At 51.6% G+C, this 19,340-nt stretch overlaps 1 protein-coding gene and 1 pseudogene across 14 annotated transcripts in view; one reads left to right on the forward strand and one right to left on the reverse strand.

The window, feature by feature from the left end:
• Window positions 1-19,340, forward strand: part of PTK2 (protein tyrosine kinase 2) — a 145,147-nt gene that overhangs the window by 57,907 nt on the left and 67,900 nt on the right. For all 14 annotated transcript variants that reach the window (XM_030884992.2, XM_045296532.1, XM_045296550.1 and 11 more), the window contains 5 exons: window positions 4,426-4,480; window positions 17,051-17,191; window positions 17,616-17,693; window positions 18,085-18,192; window positions 19,125-19,242. In XM_030884992.2, coding sequence (XP_030740852.1) covers window positions 4,426-4,480; window positions 17,051-17,191; window positions 17,616-17,693; window positions 18,085-18,192; window positions 19,125-19,242 — 500 coding nt within the window. The remainder of the gene's footprint in view (window positions 1-4,425; window positions 4,481-17,050; window positions 17,192-17,615; window positions 17,694-18,084; window positions 18,193-19,124; window positions 19,243-19,340) is intronic.
• Window positions 6,125-13,777, reverse strand: LOC105979227 (annotated as a pseudogene).

The following is a 19,340-nucleotide window of genomic DNA, read 5'->3' on the forward strand; positions in this document are numbered from 1 at the left end:
GTCTGCCCGCCCTTGCTGCTCTTGCTCTGACTCTCAACCCACAGGTAGCTTGAGCGTGAGAGAATGGAGGCTTTGTTTCTGCTGCGGTGGCAGCTTCTCACGACCCAGGAGTAGTGCCACCCCAGCCTTCTTGGAGGGTGCAAGGGCAGTACCTGAGGGCCAGGTTCACCCTCCTCGCCTCGCAGATAGCCCCGGGGTCCTGCTGGCCACAGCGGGTGGTCTTCGCCTCCACATTCTGCGTGTTTTGGTCAGGGGGCTGCGGGGCCTTGGGACCTGCTTGTGGATCAGGGTGCGTGTGAAGCCGTCCAGGGTGTACCAGGCTCTCCTCCTGGTGTGGGTGCTGTCTCTAGCTTCCTGTCCGTGTCTTTTGGTGACAGGGTGCACTCATCTTCTGTCACGTGGCCGCTGCCAACAAGTCAGTGGCGCCTCCTAGCAACCCTCCAAGACAGGGCAGAACTGCCCCTGCGGGCTTCCTCCAGGACTGGCTCTTTACGGAACCAGAACACCTCCTCTTTCTTCCCAGGAGGTCATGCTTCAGCCTTCCGAAGGTTCTCTTCCCCGGGGTGTGGGTGTGGGTAAGGGCACTGATGGCAGCAGCTTTGAGGGGTGCTGGCTTGGGATGCCCTGTGACTCGTGTGTCCTGCATGGGCTCGGTTGCAGGGCGGCGGGCTCAGCATGGCATTGTGGCCCTTGGAGGTTTTTAGAAAGTTGAGGCTTTTTAGGAGTATCTGTTTCCCCGGCACAGAACGCGTCACCTGGACACACAGCCCTGCTCGGTGGTTTGCTCCGGCCACTCATCCTTCCCTTGTAGCTTCTTAGCCCCCACCAGGGCTTTGAAAGCCCCTCCCAGTATTGACAGCCAAATGGGGAGCAGCCCGTACTCTTTCCAACTCCATCACCTTTCCCCTTTCTGAAGGTGGGGAACACTTCAGGCTTGTTTCCTTCAAGCCAACTGAAGAAGTTTGTTCTGTAGTCTCCCAGCCTCCAGGGAGGCCTGGCGGAGCAGTGGTTAAAGCCCCAGGCTGCCAGCCGGAAGGTCAGAGTTGGAGGCCACCAGCCGCTCTGCAGGGGAACGATGCGGCCGCCTGCTTCCCGGAAGGGGAACAGCCTTGGAAACCCTCTGGGCCGTGCTGCAGTGTCTGTCGGCTTGCCGTGAGTTGGGATTGAGCCGACGGCAGCAGGTTTGCCTGCCTTTTCTGTCGGCAAACAGGAGGTACGAGGCAATGACTGTGCCAGCTCCCGTCCGTGGTATTTTATTTCCTGAAGGCTGGCACCGCCACGAGCTCACTGGTGCCACAGTGGAGTCTCCCTGGCCATAGCTACCCACCGGGGTGCTGTATGGGTGCTGCCTGTCTGGGCACCACCACTCTGCATCACCCAGGATGCCCAGGTAGAGTATTGCGAGGGAGAACCTTACCAGCCACCCACCAGGTGTAAGAGGCCTGGAGTATGAGCTGGAAGTGAAAGCTCGTCAGTAAAAAATCAGAAAACCAGCCCCATTGCTGTTGTTTCACTTGCAACTCACCGGTCCTGTCAGACAAACCCAGAACTGCTGCTCGGTGTGGTTTCTGAGGCTGTGAATCGCTAAGGGAGTAGACAGCCCCACCTCACTCTTGAGGAGCAGCTGGTGGTCTTTGAACCACCAGCCTTGCAGCTAGCAGCCGGACACATATCCCCCTGCACCTCCAGGCTGCTTGTAAAATACCTTTTCAGTGCTTTTCAATGGAAAACGCTCGGTTCTGATTGTTCCGATGACAGCTTACCAGGGGATGCCACATGGAAATGCCCTCCTAAGGGCAGTTAATTTGGGATACAAGACGAAGGGACGAGGCCAGCCTTTTCTCAGAAGCGTTGTCCACGGAGGAGCCCCTCGTCCTTGATGGCAGAACTCCCTCACGATGAGCTCAGACACCTTTGCAGGCAGCTCTGCTCTCTTAGGTCTCTGGTTCTGTGGGTGTGGCCACAAATGCACACTGGGCAGGTGCAGGCACAGCAGAGCACCCACGGGGGTGGGGATGGGAGTATCTCGATGGTGCTGCTGTAGAAACCAACCCTTCAAGCTCAGAGAGAAGGCAGCAAGGCCCTCCCTGCCCTCACGGCACTTCTTGCCTTGTCCATGTGTCCTGCTCACTGCCGGCACCCCCTTGCAGTCTGTGCCTGTGGTGTCTGCCTATGACAGCCATCCTCTACCCACCTTGGACCCAGGCCTTGACCGAGGCATGCCCAGACCGACAGCACCGCTCATCTTCGAGACTCCCATACGCCAAGCCTCAACTCTGCAGTGATGCCCGTGCAGAGCACCTGCCCGGCCAGTGTGCTGCCAGCCTCTGGCCAGTATGACCTGGAAGGCAATTCACATTTCATTTCCATTAATCTAAGTAAAAATAGCTGCACGTGGCTAGGGTTACTGTATCCACACAGCTCGGCCTTGAGTTAACATAAATATCTGGTCAGCTGTGGGGTTAACAAAGTGCTCTTGGACCCAGTAGGGAACCTTCTTAGCACCCTAACCTTGGGCTTGGGAATTAGGGTTCAGTCACTTTGTAAAAGCTTTCGTCGGTAAATGACTCTATGTTTTCGGTGGATGTACATGCATTGAAGATGAAACCTCTGTTGATACAAAGGGCTTCAAAAAGTTGGTGAGAGATGGAATGAAAGGAAATGTAATTTTCCCTTGAAGCCACTGATGCTCCTGGACGTGCGCAAGTGCGGAGTCAGGCTCCGTTTCTGATGCATAGGGTGCGTATTTGTGTCTGTCACCTCTTGAACACGTGCTCGGGGCAGCACAGAACCCACACTGGCTGAACAGCTGCAGATTTGAGGGCCCCTAGCAGCCAGCGCCCCCTCTACTAGGGGCAAGGGAGCCTGCATGTGTCCTACGTGTGGCTCCTAAGAGAAAGTTCAAATTGAGATGTCAGTAATAGGCTCGCAAAGTCTCACCCAGCTCCGGCTGGTCTCTCGCATCGTGAACAGAATTGGGTTCCGAGGGATGCTGGGGCAGTGGCAGGTGTCACAGCAGGGGCCGTGGCCTCATTTTGTGTTTCCCTCATGTCCCCTGCCCTCCTGAAGGGTCCTCACTAATCACTACCCAGAAGGTGCCTTTCAAATGCAGGTGTGCTCACGTGCTACACATGCACCTCCGTTGGCCTGAAGCTGTATTTCTTTAATGGGGGCGCCATTGCCTTTGGAGCATTGAAAATACGCAGCACCTACTAACAGTCCTGATTTTCCCAAAGAAGTGCTCTCACTTTCTGGAGCCATAGAACCGCTTTCATTTTTCATTCTGTGTCAGAACCACCCACCCTAAACCCACATCATCAGTCAATTCAGATTCAGTGACCCACATAGGCTTCCCAAAACTCTGCGTCTTGAGTCCAGTAAGTTCTCTGTGAACCGGGGATGTGCCTGTCCATCTTAGCACAGGACAGACCTGAGTACAAGGCTCACGCAGAGCCTCCTGTGAGCAGGAACTTCATCTTACCAGTGCACGAGTGCCATCTGGTGGCCGAGAAACCTGGGTCAGGCTGTTCTTTCCCTTCTTTTTCCCTCCCCAGATGGCTCCTTGGCTCGCATGCTCAGAGGGTTCAATTTCAGAAACAAAACAAAGCAAACTCACTGTCTTTGAGTCACTTCCGACTCACAGCAACCATTCAGGGTACCCTATGGGCTCCCGAGAATAAATCTTTCCAGGAGCAGACAGCCTCATCTTTCTTGCACAGAATGAAGGGGGTTTGAGCTATGGATGTGTGGTCAGCCACTCAATGCGTAACCCACTCCCCCACCAGAGCTTCTGAGAGTCTGATCGTGACAGCTAATTGAACTTGGTTGCTCCATCTAGCCTGTTCCCACACGGAAAAAGTCCAGCGCTGTAGACAAAGTACCAAATGTCTCTTGTTTGTACCTTATATGAGATTGAGATGTTAAACCTCAACTGGATGGACAAATCCCTTGCCCCCAAAGGTTCTTAAAACACAGTCGGCTGTTACAGTAGGTCCAAGAGTCTGTGTGTCTTTTAGACTTCCCTGAATCTGACTAGTCTGCCTTCCTCCCAGTTGGAGCTGATTTTATTAGGATAACCGTCAAGGCAGCAAGTAATATCTGAAAAAGTGACACTTTATTTGTGCACTGGACTTTGCAGTGGGGCAATATTTTAAGTTTTCAGCAAGAAAGGTAAAAAGCAAACAAAAGATTGTCTATTTTCAAACAATGGTGTGTTTGTGTTTTCGGTACCTATCTGCTGGGAAACAATAAGTTCTGTGCCCACCCCCACCCCCACCCCCACCCCCCCCAGCACATGCTGGTCAGCCTCCTGAGGAAGGAAGACGTGGACAGATACAGAACATACTCCTTTACTTGTGCAAGAATGTCTTTGAATTAATGAATGTGGTGGCATTATTTGTTAATACACTTCTTTTTGTATTTCAGAAAAGATGTTGGTTTAAAGCGGTTTTTCCCTAAGAGTTTACTGGATTCTGTCAAGGTAATTAGAATCTCTTATCTAAAAATTCAATGATCACGTTTTATGAACCCATTTTCACCAGTGGTGAATTGGTTTTGAAAAAGTAAAATGTTATTTTTGTTTCTCTCCTCACACGTAATAGCTATGATGTAAAAAGCAAATAGTTATTCTAGACGTATTGAAGGAAATATTTACCATCTTGGCTGCTCAATTGGTTTTGAAAAATTCACCTCCACCCATTGTTGAGTCGGAGAGAATGGGTCGGTCGGCTCAGGGTCTTCTCTGAGGCTGTTTTGTTTGCCCGGCCTCCTCCCTCCCCATTTCCATATCTAGAGGGTTGTTCAGAGTTAACACTCAGGGGACTTGTCCTGTGTGGTGGCAATTACATGATCTGAGGAGAATGCCAGTGATGGGCACGGGCGCACGTATCACGAGCGCTGGATTTCTCCCTGGTGCTACTTGTGCCAGACACGCTTGGCTCTCTCTCAGCCAGTGAAACCAGTGGAACTGCCCTCACTGTGTGAGGGATTCTGCCAGGTTCTGATCCCAGTTCTGCCACAGTCAGGACCATGAGAGCCACAGAAAGACCTTGACCTGATACAGAGCGAGCCCAGGAGCTGGTTCTGCCCCGCGGTGGTTTAGATGGGGTCCCTGTGTGCCGGAACCCGCTCCATGGCGCCTAGCAACAGCAAGGCCAGACTAGCCAGCAAACCACTCCCCCACCGCTGGTGCATCCCCACTCGGCGACCTGTGAGGCAGAGCTGAGTTGTTTCTTACGGGCTCCCAGGCCATCAGTCTTTAGGGGAGCTGACTGCCTCATTCTGCTGCCCAGGAGCGGCTGGTGGCCGATTCACCAACTCTGTGGTCTGCAGCCCAGCACCTATCCCACAGTACTGCCAGGGAGACTTCCTAAGAGGACAGTGACAATGTCATGTGGCATCCTGGGTGGGACCCTGACATCTCTGTTAAAAAGAACATTTGTGGACAAACGAGGGAACTCGGAGTAAAGTCTGTAGTGGGCAGGTTGTCCCGTGGCCAGGCTGATTTTATGATGGTAACAGGCGCCGTGGCCGTGTATGACGTGAGCATGAGGGGATCATGGGAGTGCTCCGGACTGTCTTGGCAGCTCCTCTGTCAGTCCACAACTGGGTATCAAGGCAGAATAGCCTCGCTTGAGCTGGTCTATCACTCGGTCGGTCAAAAATCGGATTTCAAAAGTAGGAGCTTAAAAGGGCAGTAGTTAGCAGTTTTGTGGCATCGTGTGTGCAGTTCCCAAGTAGCAAGTGGTGTCCTAGAATGTCATCAGGAACACTTCATTCCACTCCGAGAGAGGTTGGTCTTCCTTCTCTCTGTGACCAGCAGGTGGCCATGTCAGGAGGGATTTTGTTGTTGAAATCTCTGGCTCATCCAGCACCCCTCATGGGTACCTCCAGTGCCAGGACCTGGTGGACACCGGGTAGGACAGAGTTGATCTCTGCACAGGAGGTTCCCATGCTTGAGGCCCCGAGGGGAGGATGAGAATAAGCACCATGTGCAGGAGCCGTGAGTATGTCTGAGGCCAACTCTTGAGGAGAAGAATGTGTACCTTATTTCCAGTTCCATCTACTCGATTCTGACTCACTGTGGGCCCATGTGACGGAATAGAATGGCCTTGGCAAGCGTAAGTCACCGGGTCTTGCTCCCATAGAACTCGTCGGTGGGTTCAGACTGCCAGTCTTTGGTGAGCAGCCTGGTGTTTAACCAAGCCGCCACCAGGGCTCTGGCTCTGGGTTGCCTTGGCACAAGTTGCCTTTATTGTTCATAGTAACTATTTTGCCTGGAAAGCCCTAGGAATTTGTTGTGAAAGAGGAAGCTGATACATAGAAGGCATTAGTGAGAAACAAGACTCAGATGTTGGAAGAGATTTGTACATGTGCCCGTTCCAAAGAAAGTGACTACAGGACGCAGAAGTTAGCGATGTCATGAATACCACATGCACGGGAAATTTTGCTCAAATGATGAAAAAGTAATAAAGCAAGTACATCAACAGGGAGCTATCACGTGCAAGCCAGATTCAGAAAGGGATCTGGAAAGAGGGTCGCTGACATCTGGTGAGTCTTAACTAAAAGTATAGGGCAACAGGGAGATAGTTGCTTGTGTTTATTGGCTACGTAAATGCGCTTCACTTTGTGGGTCCTGACAAATTGTGGCTAATGTGGAGAAGATTGGGGTTGCATACATTGGATTGTGTTCATGTGGAACCTGTGCGTGGACCACGCGGCAGTTTGGGGGACAGAACAAAGGACTACTGAGTGATCTACATTTGGGAAAGGTGTGCTTCAGACTTGACATTCCAGGTGCTAAGCACATAATCTGAGAAACTGGACTAGCTGAAGAAGAGTACAGTGTGGGGATTGGAGGGAAGTTTGTTAACTCCCTTTGATCTGCAGATGGCCCAGCCTTGCTTGCTGACAGTGAAGAGGACTGTGTGTTGCTGTCCTGCTAGCCATAGCCCCTATGTGATGTCATTCTGCACTGCATACTCCAGTGGCTAGAGTCCCGTCTTGGAGGGCATGATCTGCTAAGGGTCAGGAATCAGATGAGATTTGGGCTTGCCGTTTGTATAGTGGTTCTCAACTTGTGGGTCGGGACCCCTTTGGGGGTTGAACAACCCTTTTACAGGGGTCACCGATTCATAACAGTAGCAAAATGACAGTGATGAAGTAGCAACAAAAATAATGTTATGGTTGGGGGTCACCACCACATGAGGAACTGTATGAAATGGTCGCGGTATGAGCAGGGTTGAGAACCACTGCCTTAGTAAAGGCTGTGAAGCAGTCGGCATGCCCTGTTTCGTGGTGGTTCTGGGTACGAGGTGTGAGAACTGATGGGGGACAGCCGAGAGGAGAAGCCTGCTTCTCCAGTGGACTGGGGAAAAGCCTGGCTGTTGTGAGATGATCACCTGCTGGAGACATCCTGCCAGAGGCCTCCAGTCATCTGTGCCTACACAGAGGCCAGGGGTGGAGGATAGATTAGTACATGGGAGTATTACTGAAAAGGTGATGGGTTACCTGTTCATTTGATTGCACTATTGATACTCACTGTAACTCCCACCAAACCGCTTTCCCCTTCATGGGTCTGGTACGCAAGTCGGGCAAGATACCAGTAGGATTTACCTGTGAGTAAGTGCAGAAGGATTCCCTGCAATGCTATAATGCTGTGCTTAAAATGAGCCTTCTGAGGAGAGGGAAGTATCTCATCACCTGCAAGAGCCAGGAGTGGAGTGTGCCCTCTGGACCCAACATCTCGCTTACCTCTGCCTGACCTTAGAATTTTTAACTAAACAGCACCCACCACCATGTCAGACAATTCCCCAAACTTTCATGACTTTCTGTGGGACGTTGCAGCGATGAGATGAACCCAGAAATATGAAGGAAGAGGGGGGTGGGGGTGGAGCTGAATAGCATCATGGAAGAGTTGGACATTTGGGGCATCATCAGCCCCCGACTCTGAAACTAATTATACTAATTCATCTGAAAGAGGTTATTACCACTACATGGTAATGCTGGAATGGCTTTGTAGTGCTCTGGAGATTTATCCAGTGAGCATGCCCCTCGCACAGGTCATGGCAGATACAGTAATCAAGGGAGTCCTTTCTCATGGGCCCCCCATGAACTTCACTGCTGCGAAGCAGCAGCAATCTGAGACGCTGTGTCAGCTCAGAAGACCCAGCTCGCACGCATAGACTTTGGGAGAGTGGGAATGGGGCTTTGGGAAAGAATTCATCCCAGTAGGAAAGAGATTTTCAGATGGTTTCTAAGAAATGGAATGAACATGCAGACATTGAGGGCATCAACACAGGGTTCTCGAGCAGTCTGACAGCACATCGAGTGGACCAATGGGAACTCCTACTGGTCCCCCAGTGTTCCGAAGTTCTAAACAAGTCCATTCTGTTGACTCCAGCTGGGGGTAGTCAATGATGGGCATCCCCACTTGGGATTGTGTGCAGCAGAGAAACTCCTAGTCGATGAAGATAAGGATTGAGGAAGGGCTTAGGGTCTTCTGGTGCAGGCCCCAGCAAGGGAACCCAGGCCATAAGCAGATGTGTGTAAAATGGCCCGGGGATGGGGAAGAGACCCCTTTGAGCTTCCTGGGCACACGTGCCCAATTCACTGTAATCCTCAAAGCTGCCCATGAAATACTGAAAGGGCTTAGACGCGGAGAATGTGGAGATGCAACAGATGATGGGACTAAGGAAAGTGTTTTTGGATGAGAATTGGAAGATTTAAATAGATTTTGTATGAAGTAGTTGCCTCTCCCTTACCCTTGCGTGGATTATTAGCATGCTTATTATGTCTAAATGGGGAACACTCCCTCTACTTGATACTGTAAACTTGAAGGCATGTAAGTCTGCCTTTAGGCTGGTGTTGATCTGACATGCTAAATGGGAACTTAGTACTGTGGTGGCTTTTGTGATGCTGAAAAGCTTTGTCACAGGTGTTTCAAATAGTGGCAGGAGTCACCCAAGAGAATAGATTTCAACTGAGTTTTCAGACTTAAGAACAGATTACGAAGAAGGACTAGGCTGTCTACTCAGAGGAATTAGCCACTGAATGGGTGTGGGTAGCATTGGAACATGATCAGAGATAGCGTCAGAAGATGAGCCCCAAGGCTCAAAATATAACTGAGGACACACTGCCTTCTCAAATTAGTGTTGACCACAGTGCTGTGATTGGAGTAGAGCCGTCAGGACCTTCATTTGCTGAAGAAGCACAACTCAAAATGAGAAGAAACAGCTGCAAACACCAGTGAATAATCAAAACTTGGAATGTATGAAGTGTGAATCTAGGAACACTGGACGTCATCAAAAATGAAATGGAACACAAAAATTGATGTCCTAGGCATTGTATTGGCCATCTTGAATCAGAAAATCATGGTTTCTACAATGTTGGGAATGACACAATCAAGAGGAACAGCATTGCATTTGGCATCAGAAAGGACATTTCGGGGCCTATCATGACAGAGAATGCTCTGTGTGGTAGGATAATGTCCATCCACATATTAGGAATCTAATCAATACAACTATTTAGATTTATGCACCAATCACTAAAGCTAGTGATACAGAAATCGAAGAATATTACCAATATTGTCAATCTGAGATAGATCAAGCCTGCATTCAAGATGTATCCATAATTATTGGTAATTAGAATGCACAAATTGGAAACAAGAGCAGCAGTAGTTGGAAAATGGGTGAAAGAAGTGAAACTGGAGATCACATGATTGAATTTTTACAAGGCTAATGACAACTTCATCACAAAAACCTGTTTTCATCAACACAAAAGTTGACGACTATACACTTGGACTTTTCCATATGGGACACCCTAATAAAATGGACTACATTTGGGGAAGAGATGATAGAAAAGCTCAATATCAGTAGCTAAAACCAGACCAAGGACTGACAGTAGAATCAGACCATCAATTGCTCATATGTAAGTTCAGGTTAAAGCTGAAGAAAACGAGAGCCAAAATATGACCCCGAGTCTGTCCCACCTGGATTTCAAGAACATCTCATGAAGGGATCTGGCGCACTGAACACTAATGACCGAAGACCTGATGAACTGTGGGAGGACCAAGAACATCATACATGAAGGCAACACAAGGCCTTGTATTATTCTAGGGACTTTAGAGAAACAAATCCACAGAAACTCACGTATAAGAGAGAGTTTCATATAAAGGTTAAGTGTGCATCAAGAAAATATCCCAACCCAGTGCTGCCCAAGCCCACAAGTCCGACATTAACCCATTAACCCATATGTCCAACACCAATCCACAAAGTCCTCCTCCATCTCACAAAACAGACGCAATGATGCCGACTGCAGGAAGAAAGCCGAGTCAGTGAGTGTGTCAGCAAGGTGCCTTCCAGGTAGACGTGGTGATCACTCAGGGTCTCGTAGACGGCAGCCAGCACCTTCTCAGTGACATACTAACAGCGCTTCAGGTCATCGTCGCCGTCGGGGAGGATCTCGGGCTCCACAGTGGGCATGATGCCATTTTGCTGGCAGATGCTGGCATAACGGGCCAGCACGTTGGCATTTTCCATGATGGCGAGGGCTGAAGGACTATGTTCGCCAATCTTCAGCACACAGTGCCACTTGGCAAAGTCAGCACCATCTTTCTTGTACTGGGCACAGCGCTGAGACAGACTGTCCAGCCCTTGGGTGGTGGTCTCGCCGTTTGTTCCTGCCAGGGGCACCACACCCTTGTCGACGCTGATGCCCACGATCTTGCTCTTGGATTTGATAACTTGGGGGAAGGAGCGCCCGTTGTCTGCCTTCTGGTAGAGTCTCATGGAAGAGGATGACGCCCCCAATGCAGGGGTTCACCCGGTCGTCAGCGGTCAGCAGCAGCTGGCGGTAGAAGCGGCGATTCTCTTGCATGTTCTCGGTCCCAGTGGACTGCAGCCGCTTGGCAATGTTTCCAGTGGACTCATCTGCAGCCAGGATGCCCTTGCCCGGAGCCACAATGCAATGGGCAATGTCAGCTCCTTCTACTCTGGGGTGAGCGCTGGGTATGGGTAGGCATGGTGGCAGATCTTTCCGGGAGGCTGAAGGAGCAGCAGCTGGTGGGATCAGCAGCGAGCGAGTCCATGCCATATCTTAAAATGAAAGAACTCAAGAAAAATTCAAGCCCCAAGTTGCAGTATTGAAAGATCTGTGGACAAAATGCTGAATGATGCCAGCACAAGTCCGAAGATGGAGGAATACAGACACTGTACCAAAGAGAGCTAGTCAACAGCCAGCCATTTCTAGAGGTTGTATATAAGCAAGAACTAATGGTGCTGAAGGAAGAAGTTCGAGCTACACCGAAATCATTAGCGTTCCAAGGCTCCAGGAGTTGATAGAATACCAACTGAAACATTTCAGCCAGCTGATGAAACGCTGGAAGCAGTTACTTGTCTATGCCAAGAAATTTGGAAGACGGCCCCTTGGCCAGCTGACCAGGAGATCCATGTTTGTACCCATTGCAGAAAAAGGGGACCCCACAGAATGTTCCCATTACAGAACATTATTATTGAGAGCACATGCAAGTGAAATTTGGTTGAAGATCATTTAACAAAGGTTGCAGCAGTACATTGACAGGGAGCTGCTGGAGTTTTAGGCCGGATGCAGAAGAGGATGTGGAACAGGGATAGCATTGCTGACGTCAAATGGATCTTGGTTGAAAGCAAATATATTTACCTATGTAAATATTACTATATTTACCTATGTTTATGTGTTATTGAGTGTGCCCATGCATTCAACGATGTGGAAACTAACGAACTGTGGACAGCCTTCAGAAGACTGGGGATTCCAGAAGACGTCATTGTGCTTCTGAGGAACCTGTACACGATTCAAGAACAGGTGTATGAACAGAACAGGAATACGACATGGTTTAGAATCGGGGAAGGTGTGCATCAGGGTTGTATCCTCTCATCAATCTTACTGTATCCTCTTACCAATCTCATCACATTTATTTAGTCTGCCTCCTGTGCACATAATCAAAGAAGCTGGATTATACGAAGAAGAATGCGGTATCAGGATTGGAGGGCGGCTTATGAACAACTGTTGATAGGCAGATGATACCATCTTGCCTGCTGAAAATGAAGACTTCAGACCCTAATGGAGATCACGGATTGCAGCCTTCAGTATGGGTTACAACTCAATGTAAAGGAAAGCAAAGTCCTCACAATCCCGCAAATAGGTTAAATACCATGGTAAGCAGGAAAAAATTGAAGTTGTGAAGGCTTTTGTCTTGCTTGAATCCACAATCAAAGCCCCTGGAAGCATCAGTCGAGGTCAAATGACACGTTACATTGGGTAAATCTTCAGAGACTTCTTTCGGGTGTTCAAAAGCAAGGCTCTTACACTGAGAACTGCGGTATCCCTCACCCGCCCGAGCCGGGGTGATTTCTGGTCACCTCATATGCATGTGAAAGTCGAGCATCGAATAAGCAAGACTGGTGAAACATCGATGCATTTGACTGTGGTGTTGATAAAGAACTGACAAAAGAACAAACAGATGGGTCCCAGAAAAGATACAGCCAAGAATGATCCTTAAAGGCAAGTATGGTGATACTTTGTCTCACATGCTTTGGACATCCTATCAGAAGAGACCATCCCCGGAGAAGGACATCGTGCTTGGTAAAGTGGAGGGGCAGCCCAAAAGAGAAGAACCCTCCAGAAGAGTAGATTGACACAGGGGCTGCCACACTGGCCTCAAACATGAACAGTTGTGAGTACGGTGTGGGGTTCTGTTGCACTCAGCCATGCGCCCAACAAGAACAACAGGCCGGATGGAGTGTTGGTGCCGGCCTAGGGACCACATCTGATCCCCTCTGACTTCGGGGAGCAGGACAGCCCAGCTCCCCACCAGCCCAAGGCCAGTTGCCATAGGGCGGAGATCAGACAGGCGTCCACTGCCCAGCCTCTCTCACCCTCTTTTACCAACCGTTCCTGCCACACAGCTCTCTTCCTCTGGTGGGTTTATTCATGTATCTGTGGTCCTCAGCCCCTCCCTTGGGGTCCCTTGGCCTCTGCCTCCCTGGGCTGGGAAGTCCAATTGCACTTCTGCCTCATGGTCTCCGGTGTCAGAGCTGGGCTCCGCTGCTCAAGTGCCTTTAGGCTTGGCACAGAGTCTCTCCCACTGCCTCTGTCAATGGAATGTTGATGGCTTTTCTTCCTTGGTGAGCCCAGGAATTGTCTTCCTGCTTCTGATAGGCCTCACTTACACCCACTAACCCCCTTTATTCGTGTTTCACACACCCTAATTACACGGTCCCACCCAATTCACTTTGGGGCGTTAGAGACATACATAGGTGAAAGAGCCATGCAGGGCACCTGCCTTTCTGCACCAGACAGTTAAACTGTTTCCAAACGTACGCGTCCCTCCACAGAGGTGTTTCCCGTGAGGTCAATGATCCCGGTCAGCAGTGTCGTTCCTTAAGACTGTGTGTCTTTCCTGAGGGTGTTTTCCATGGGAATGGGCTCCACCCCAAGTTGCTGCAAGTCTCAGTTGGGATTTCTCTTGGCAGCATGCCAGCTTGTTGATGTCTGGAGAAGCCATGGAAGTGGCACATGGGCAGTAGTGCTCTCAGGGTGCTCACAGGCTGTGCTGGGCCCACACAACACAGATGGGGTGCAGTCTCTTCTGCTCACAGGACAGCCTTGAGAAGCGTTGAGGTGTGAACTCTTCACTGCCCGTTGGTCAGAGACACTCCGGTGCTGAGACTTGCGTCCATAGCAGAGGCTGACCAACCATGGTTGCAGCTACTCTGTCCATCTTCATCTTGTTGAACATCATCCTCTTTCCCACAGCCCCTCTGCTTTACCAAGCATGATGTCCTTTCCAGGGACTGCTCTTTGCTGACAGCATGTTCCAGAGTACAGAAGACAAAGTCTCCCTACTCTTGCCTCCTGGGAACATTCTGGCTGTACTTTTCCAAGACAGATGTGTTTATTCTTTTGGCAGACCCTGGTACTTTTCATACTCTTCTCCAAGACCCTGTAATTCAAATGCATTGAATTGTCTTCGGTCTTTCTTAGTCAGTGTCCAGCCACCGCTTGTCTGTCCGTTTATTGTTGTGTGGTGGCTGTGTGTTGCTCTGATGCTGCAAACGTATGTCACGGTTTCACATAGCCAGCGTGGTCACCCAAAGTGAACAGGTTTCACCAGAGTTTGCAGACGATGGAGAAGGATGAGGCCGTCCACCTCAGAGGAATTAACCCCGGAAAGCTACTATCCCAATATTATAGAGTCGAAGGGAAATTTTAAGGGGCCCCAAGATGAGCTAGACTTGTTTTCTCCTTGTTGGTGGGAGAGATGATTGGCATCTGACCTGGAGCACACAGAGGCAGGCCCTTCTGTGACAGACTGTTGACATCGAGGACGTCCGCAGCCTGGCCCCGCTTACCTGCTGGGAACCAAGCAAGCCTCGTGGGGGCAGCTTGGGCTTTTCCTTCAGCTCTGGGGGCTGCCAGACTTGCGGTGTGGGCAGAGCAGCCCTGTGTTTATTTTTCCCATAGTGCCTACTGGGTTTTGGTGTGTGTCCCGCTGTGCTCAGGGATCAGGGAGGCGATTTACGTTCCTCTCATTACCAGCGACCTCTCAGACCAGTTATAGGATCAGAGGGCCATCTTTTTTAATAAAAAAAAAAAAAAAGAAAGAAAACGTTCCATGTACGGTGTTGAAAGGTGTGCTTAAGGTGCAGTGAGCCTTGGGATGCCCCAGCCAGAGTCGTGCAGACAGGAAGGAAGGAGGGCAGCTCCCCTTGGCCTCCCTCACTGGCTGTCTTCTCTGAGTCCCCACCAATGTGTGAAGAGTAGACTCTGCCTTGCAGGGCCTTGTTCTGAGGAGGGAGGAGTCCACAGAAGTCTTTCCTGGTCCCCCAGCGCCCAGGGCACCAGGCCCCCAGAGTTAGACTTCCCTACCCAGGAGTGCCAACAGGAAGCTCACCTTCAGCTCCTCTCTGTTGTGTGGTCAGTGCATCTGTTCTGCCTCTTTGGTTCTTCCACGTCTCCATGGAGAAGAATGTGTCTAGTGGACCTTTCTGGAAGCCAAGTGCAGAGACCTACTTCCTGAGGCCCATTTACCTCACCATGCTCCCAGGACATTGGATTGGTAGTTGTTAGAAATATGTCTTACAAAAATAATTCAAATCCCCACTGCTAATGCGCATTGTCGAGGCCTGTCCACCCTTTGTAAGTGGCCACAGCCAGGGACTAGGAATCTTGAGGTCAGAACGGTGATCGCACTGCCAGGCTGAGCCCTGGGCGATGTGTGGCCTCCTCAGTTCCTGCCCCATCGGCAGTGCTTGGCCAGGGACCCCTAGCATATCTGTAGCCCAGATGGCTTCTGTTCCTTTTCAGGACACCATTCACTCTCTTGTCCCCTCTGTCTTACTCACTAGCCAGACCCCAGCCCTGGTTAAAACCAGCTGTCAGCCTCTCCCAAGCCTCCATTCCAGCAACTGAACATCACCTCACCACATCCAAGACCCTGCACCTCCCATGGGGCCTCTGCACTCACGGGCCATCGCCCTCATCTCCAGATGTCCCTCACGGTGCCGCCGCCACCCCGGCCTCCTCATGGACTCACCTCGGGAACAGGGGCAAACCCTTCTCTACGTCAAACTCCACAGTCCCTTTGGGTCCTCCTCACCGTTTCTCTGTGATCCCTTTCGCTTTGAAACTGGTGAGAGGTCTGGACGGAAGCTTTCCTCACTTCCCGCCTCCCTGCAAGCCAGGGAAACCCGTCGTCTGTCCCTCCGTGTGAGTGAGGTCCATCTCACCACGTCCCACCAGTGGTCACTCGACTTAGCTCTGCTGCCTCGTTGAGCGGCGTAGCCTTTTCTCCTTTCCTGTGTGCACTTGGTTGGTGTGGGTACCACCCAATGCCTGGGCTTCGGATCAGCACCTCACACTGGGCATGCTCAATACACTCCTGGAATTCTCCTTCACCTCGCCCACCTGCACCCTGCGCCACCCAGCTTCTGACAGTTCCCTCTGGTGGTAATTCTCACCTCAGACCCCGTGTGTCCTGCCTCCTGGACTCCCCAGGGCCCCCGTGACCTCACGCCCCTCACGTGTCTTACCTGCTGGACTCCTCAGCCTCCCCCCCCCACCCCTTATTTCTCATCTTCTCCCCATGGTCTCCTCCTGCACCTCTGGTGCTCCTTGCCGATAGCAGGGCTGGGTACCTGCTGCCAGGGAGTTCTTCCCTCGCTGCCCAAGTGTGCAGGAGTGGCTGTCTTCCTTTCTTACATAAATACAGGTGTTCGTGGTGATTCAATGGGAAATTCAAACTAGCAAAAGAGGACAAAAGGTCACCTTGTATTCCCAGGACCCCGGGAACTGTGGTGGGCTAAGCACCCCCTTGGCCTTGCCTGTCACCGGTGCTCCCGGGCACCGGTGTCTACAGAGCAGTCATGTCAGATCCCCTGCTCCTTGTACAGGACCTGTGCTGCACAGACACACAGACTGCCTCCTCATTGCTTCTCATGGAACAGTGGGCTTCATACTTCAAGGTCAATACGTGAGTCCTACAAAGCATTTTGTCGGGCTGCATCCCGCACTGGGTAGATGGACCTTAATTTACATAACCAGTGCAGTGTTAGCGTGAGCAGCCCTGCCAGTGAGCCTCGCTGCCATGGGATCTTTGTCTGTGTCTCTCCTCCCAGTTCTAAAGAACACTGTGCTGCATCAGGGGGGTTCTGTGCTAAGTTGGTTTGTTTTTATTTTTGTGGCTGAATTGATTGCCCTTCATAGAGGATTGTCTCGATCATGTCAGCACTCCACCTTTGCCCACTCCGGGTCAGGGACGCAGATGGAACCTGTTCTTCAGAGCAGGCTGCGGCTTGACCTCATGAGCAGGTCCTGGCCTCGGCTCACAGGTTCACAGATGCCTTTTGAAAAGGGGCTCACTCGTGACTCCGCATGTCGCTCCCTGACTAGGCTGCCGTGTGCGTAGCATGAAGCAGATGGGAGAGAAATCTTAGATGACTACAGTGTCAGGGATAGCTGGGGTGTTTGCCTCTTGTTGCTGACCCTGGGAAATGTCCCTTCATTTTCTCTTCAGGCCAGAACGCTCCGGAAACTGATCCAGCAAACGTTTAGACAATTTGCCAACCTGAACAGAGAAGAGAGTATTCTGAAATTCTTTGAGATCCTCTCCCCGGTGTACAGATTCGACAAGGAATGCTTCAAGTGTGCCCTTGGTGTGAGTGCGGGACCCGGGGGAGAGTGGAGCAGCAGGACGTCTTGTGCCTTCACAGTTGCATGTACATTTCTACAGAAAAGCACGTGTGTCAGGGTTCTAGCAACATGAATCCCTGCTGCTGTTTTGTGGTGGGGAGACAAGTAGAACCCAAACCTGCCAATGTGAGGCTTGACTCCTCTGTGTCGTGTGCCTTGTTCATAAGGGAGTTCTGCTCCGTCCCACTGGAGGGCTTCTCTTTGCTGCCTGTTCGCTGTGGGCTCACGTGCTCCTGCAGTAGTCTTACCCAGAAGCCACACTGCAGTCGGCACAGCGCACCTACGTCTGGGCTCATCCGGTCCTGAGCCCAGCCCCTCGGTTCCCCCTGCAGCCACGCCCTGTAGCTAAAATACCTCTTTTGTCCCCTTCTGTGCTGCCTCCTGAAAAGTCAAGCTGGGTCATCTCGGTGGAGCTGGCCATCGGCCCGGAGGACGGCATCAGTTACCTGACGGACAAGGGCTGCAATGTAAGTGCCTCTGTGGGCCATTCGCCCCTCTGACGCCGGCCCACTCTGGGGGCTGGAACCTGGCCATGGTGCAGCATGCCGAGGAGAGAGCTGAAGTGTCCCCGGCCCCCGGGGGCCTCCGTAGAGCGCCCCTCCTCCTGGAAGGAGTGAGCAGCACACTCACCCCGCGGGCTGGGCGGCTGTGCGGTCTGAATGGGTTGTCAGAGCTGACCTGGAGAAAGGAGGAATCCCACTTCTCAGCCAAGTTCTTTGTTTGGAGAAAACGAGGGACTCATCCCATGATATAGAGACCTTTGTCACAACCCGCGTGGGGGAGTTGCCTGTGGGTCGGCGGAGGGGGCGGGGCCGTGAAGACTAGGTAGTTCACAGAGCAGACTCGTCCTGTCCACAGCCTACACACCTGGCCGACTTTACCCAAGTGCAGACCATCCAGTATTCCAACAGCGAGGACAAGGACCGGAAAGGAATGCTGCAGCTGAAGATCGCAGGTGCCCCCGAGGTATGTGCCACGCCCACCTGGAAGGAAAGGGCGAGTGTGTTGTAGAGGCCTTTCTAGAAGATGATGATCTGGTGTCCTCAGTGGGAGACGCACCTGGTGTGGTGCGGCTGTGGTGAGTGACCAAGGACACCCACTGCCTCTGGGATCTCCGGTCGGGTCCCTTCCTGCTGCCACCTGCACACAGGACGTTTTAGGCATGAGTCACAGCAGTGGGGACCACAGGGCACCGGGAATGGGCCTGTCGCTCTTCCCGCCCTTTGATCTGTTCCATCTTAGAGAGAAGAAACCAAGGCCCCAGGAGGCTGACCCCGCTGCAGGAAGGGAGTAAACAGTTCCAAGAAATTGGGATGTATCTGTGCTTGGAAAATAATAGCATGTAGAGAGAGGCCTTCAGAAAGTTCAGCAGGACCGAACATGTCACATATCAAGAAGAGGTGTAGCCAGTCCCCTCTGGAGCAAAAAGGAAAACGGAATTCTGCTCGATTTCATTCATATACATAATTATGGTGGCCCCTTGATGAAAATGCCCTTCAGATTAGTCAGTTTCCCAAGCAAGCGTACTCTGACTTCCTGGTTCCCTCAGCCTATCTCCTTTGTTAGAGCACCAGAAGGCCAGGCATCCGGAAGGGAGAGATTCCCCCCACCCCCACACTCACACACACAAACACACACCCCCCTTTGTGTTCTAGAAAGTGCACCTCACATTAAGGCCTGGGATTGCTTTCACCTGCTCTTGCCTGCTGCCACGAGGGTTCTGGGAGTCCTGCCCTTGAAGATGAGACTTTCCCTAGGATGGGTGACAGGAGCACTTCCCTCCACCCCACCCGCCCGCCCGCCCGCCCCTCGCAGAGAGGCTGAGGTCAGCACACAGCTGTGCTTTTGGCGATGAGGAAGAACAATGATGTCTCTCTTGTCGGTCTCTCTCTGTTCAGCCTCTGACAGTGACGGCCCCATCCTTAACCATTGCAGAGAACATGGCCGACTTGATCGACGGCTACTGCCGGCTGGTGAACGGAGCCACCCAGTCTTTCATCATCAGACCCCAGAAAGGTGAGGTGCAGGCATGCAGACTCTGAGCTCCCCTGGGTGCTCTGGGCCCCTGGTGAACTCGCCACTCCTGACCCAGGCCGGGCACGCAAGGAAAATGC

Source organism: Echinops telfairi, unplaced genomic scaffold (assembly GCF_000313985.2).
Source record: "Echinops telfairi isolate 266 unplaced genomic scaffold, ASM31398v2 ScPeMD7_1;HRSCAF=3_0, whole genome shotgun sequence".
Taxonomy (NCBI): domain Eukaryota; kingdom Metazoa; phylum Chordata; class Mammalia; order Afrosoricida; family Tenrecidae; genus Echinops; species Echinops telfairi.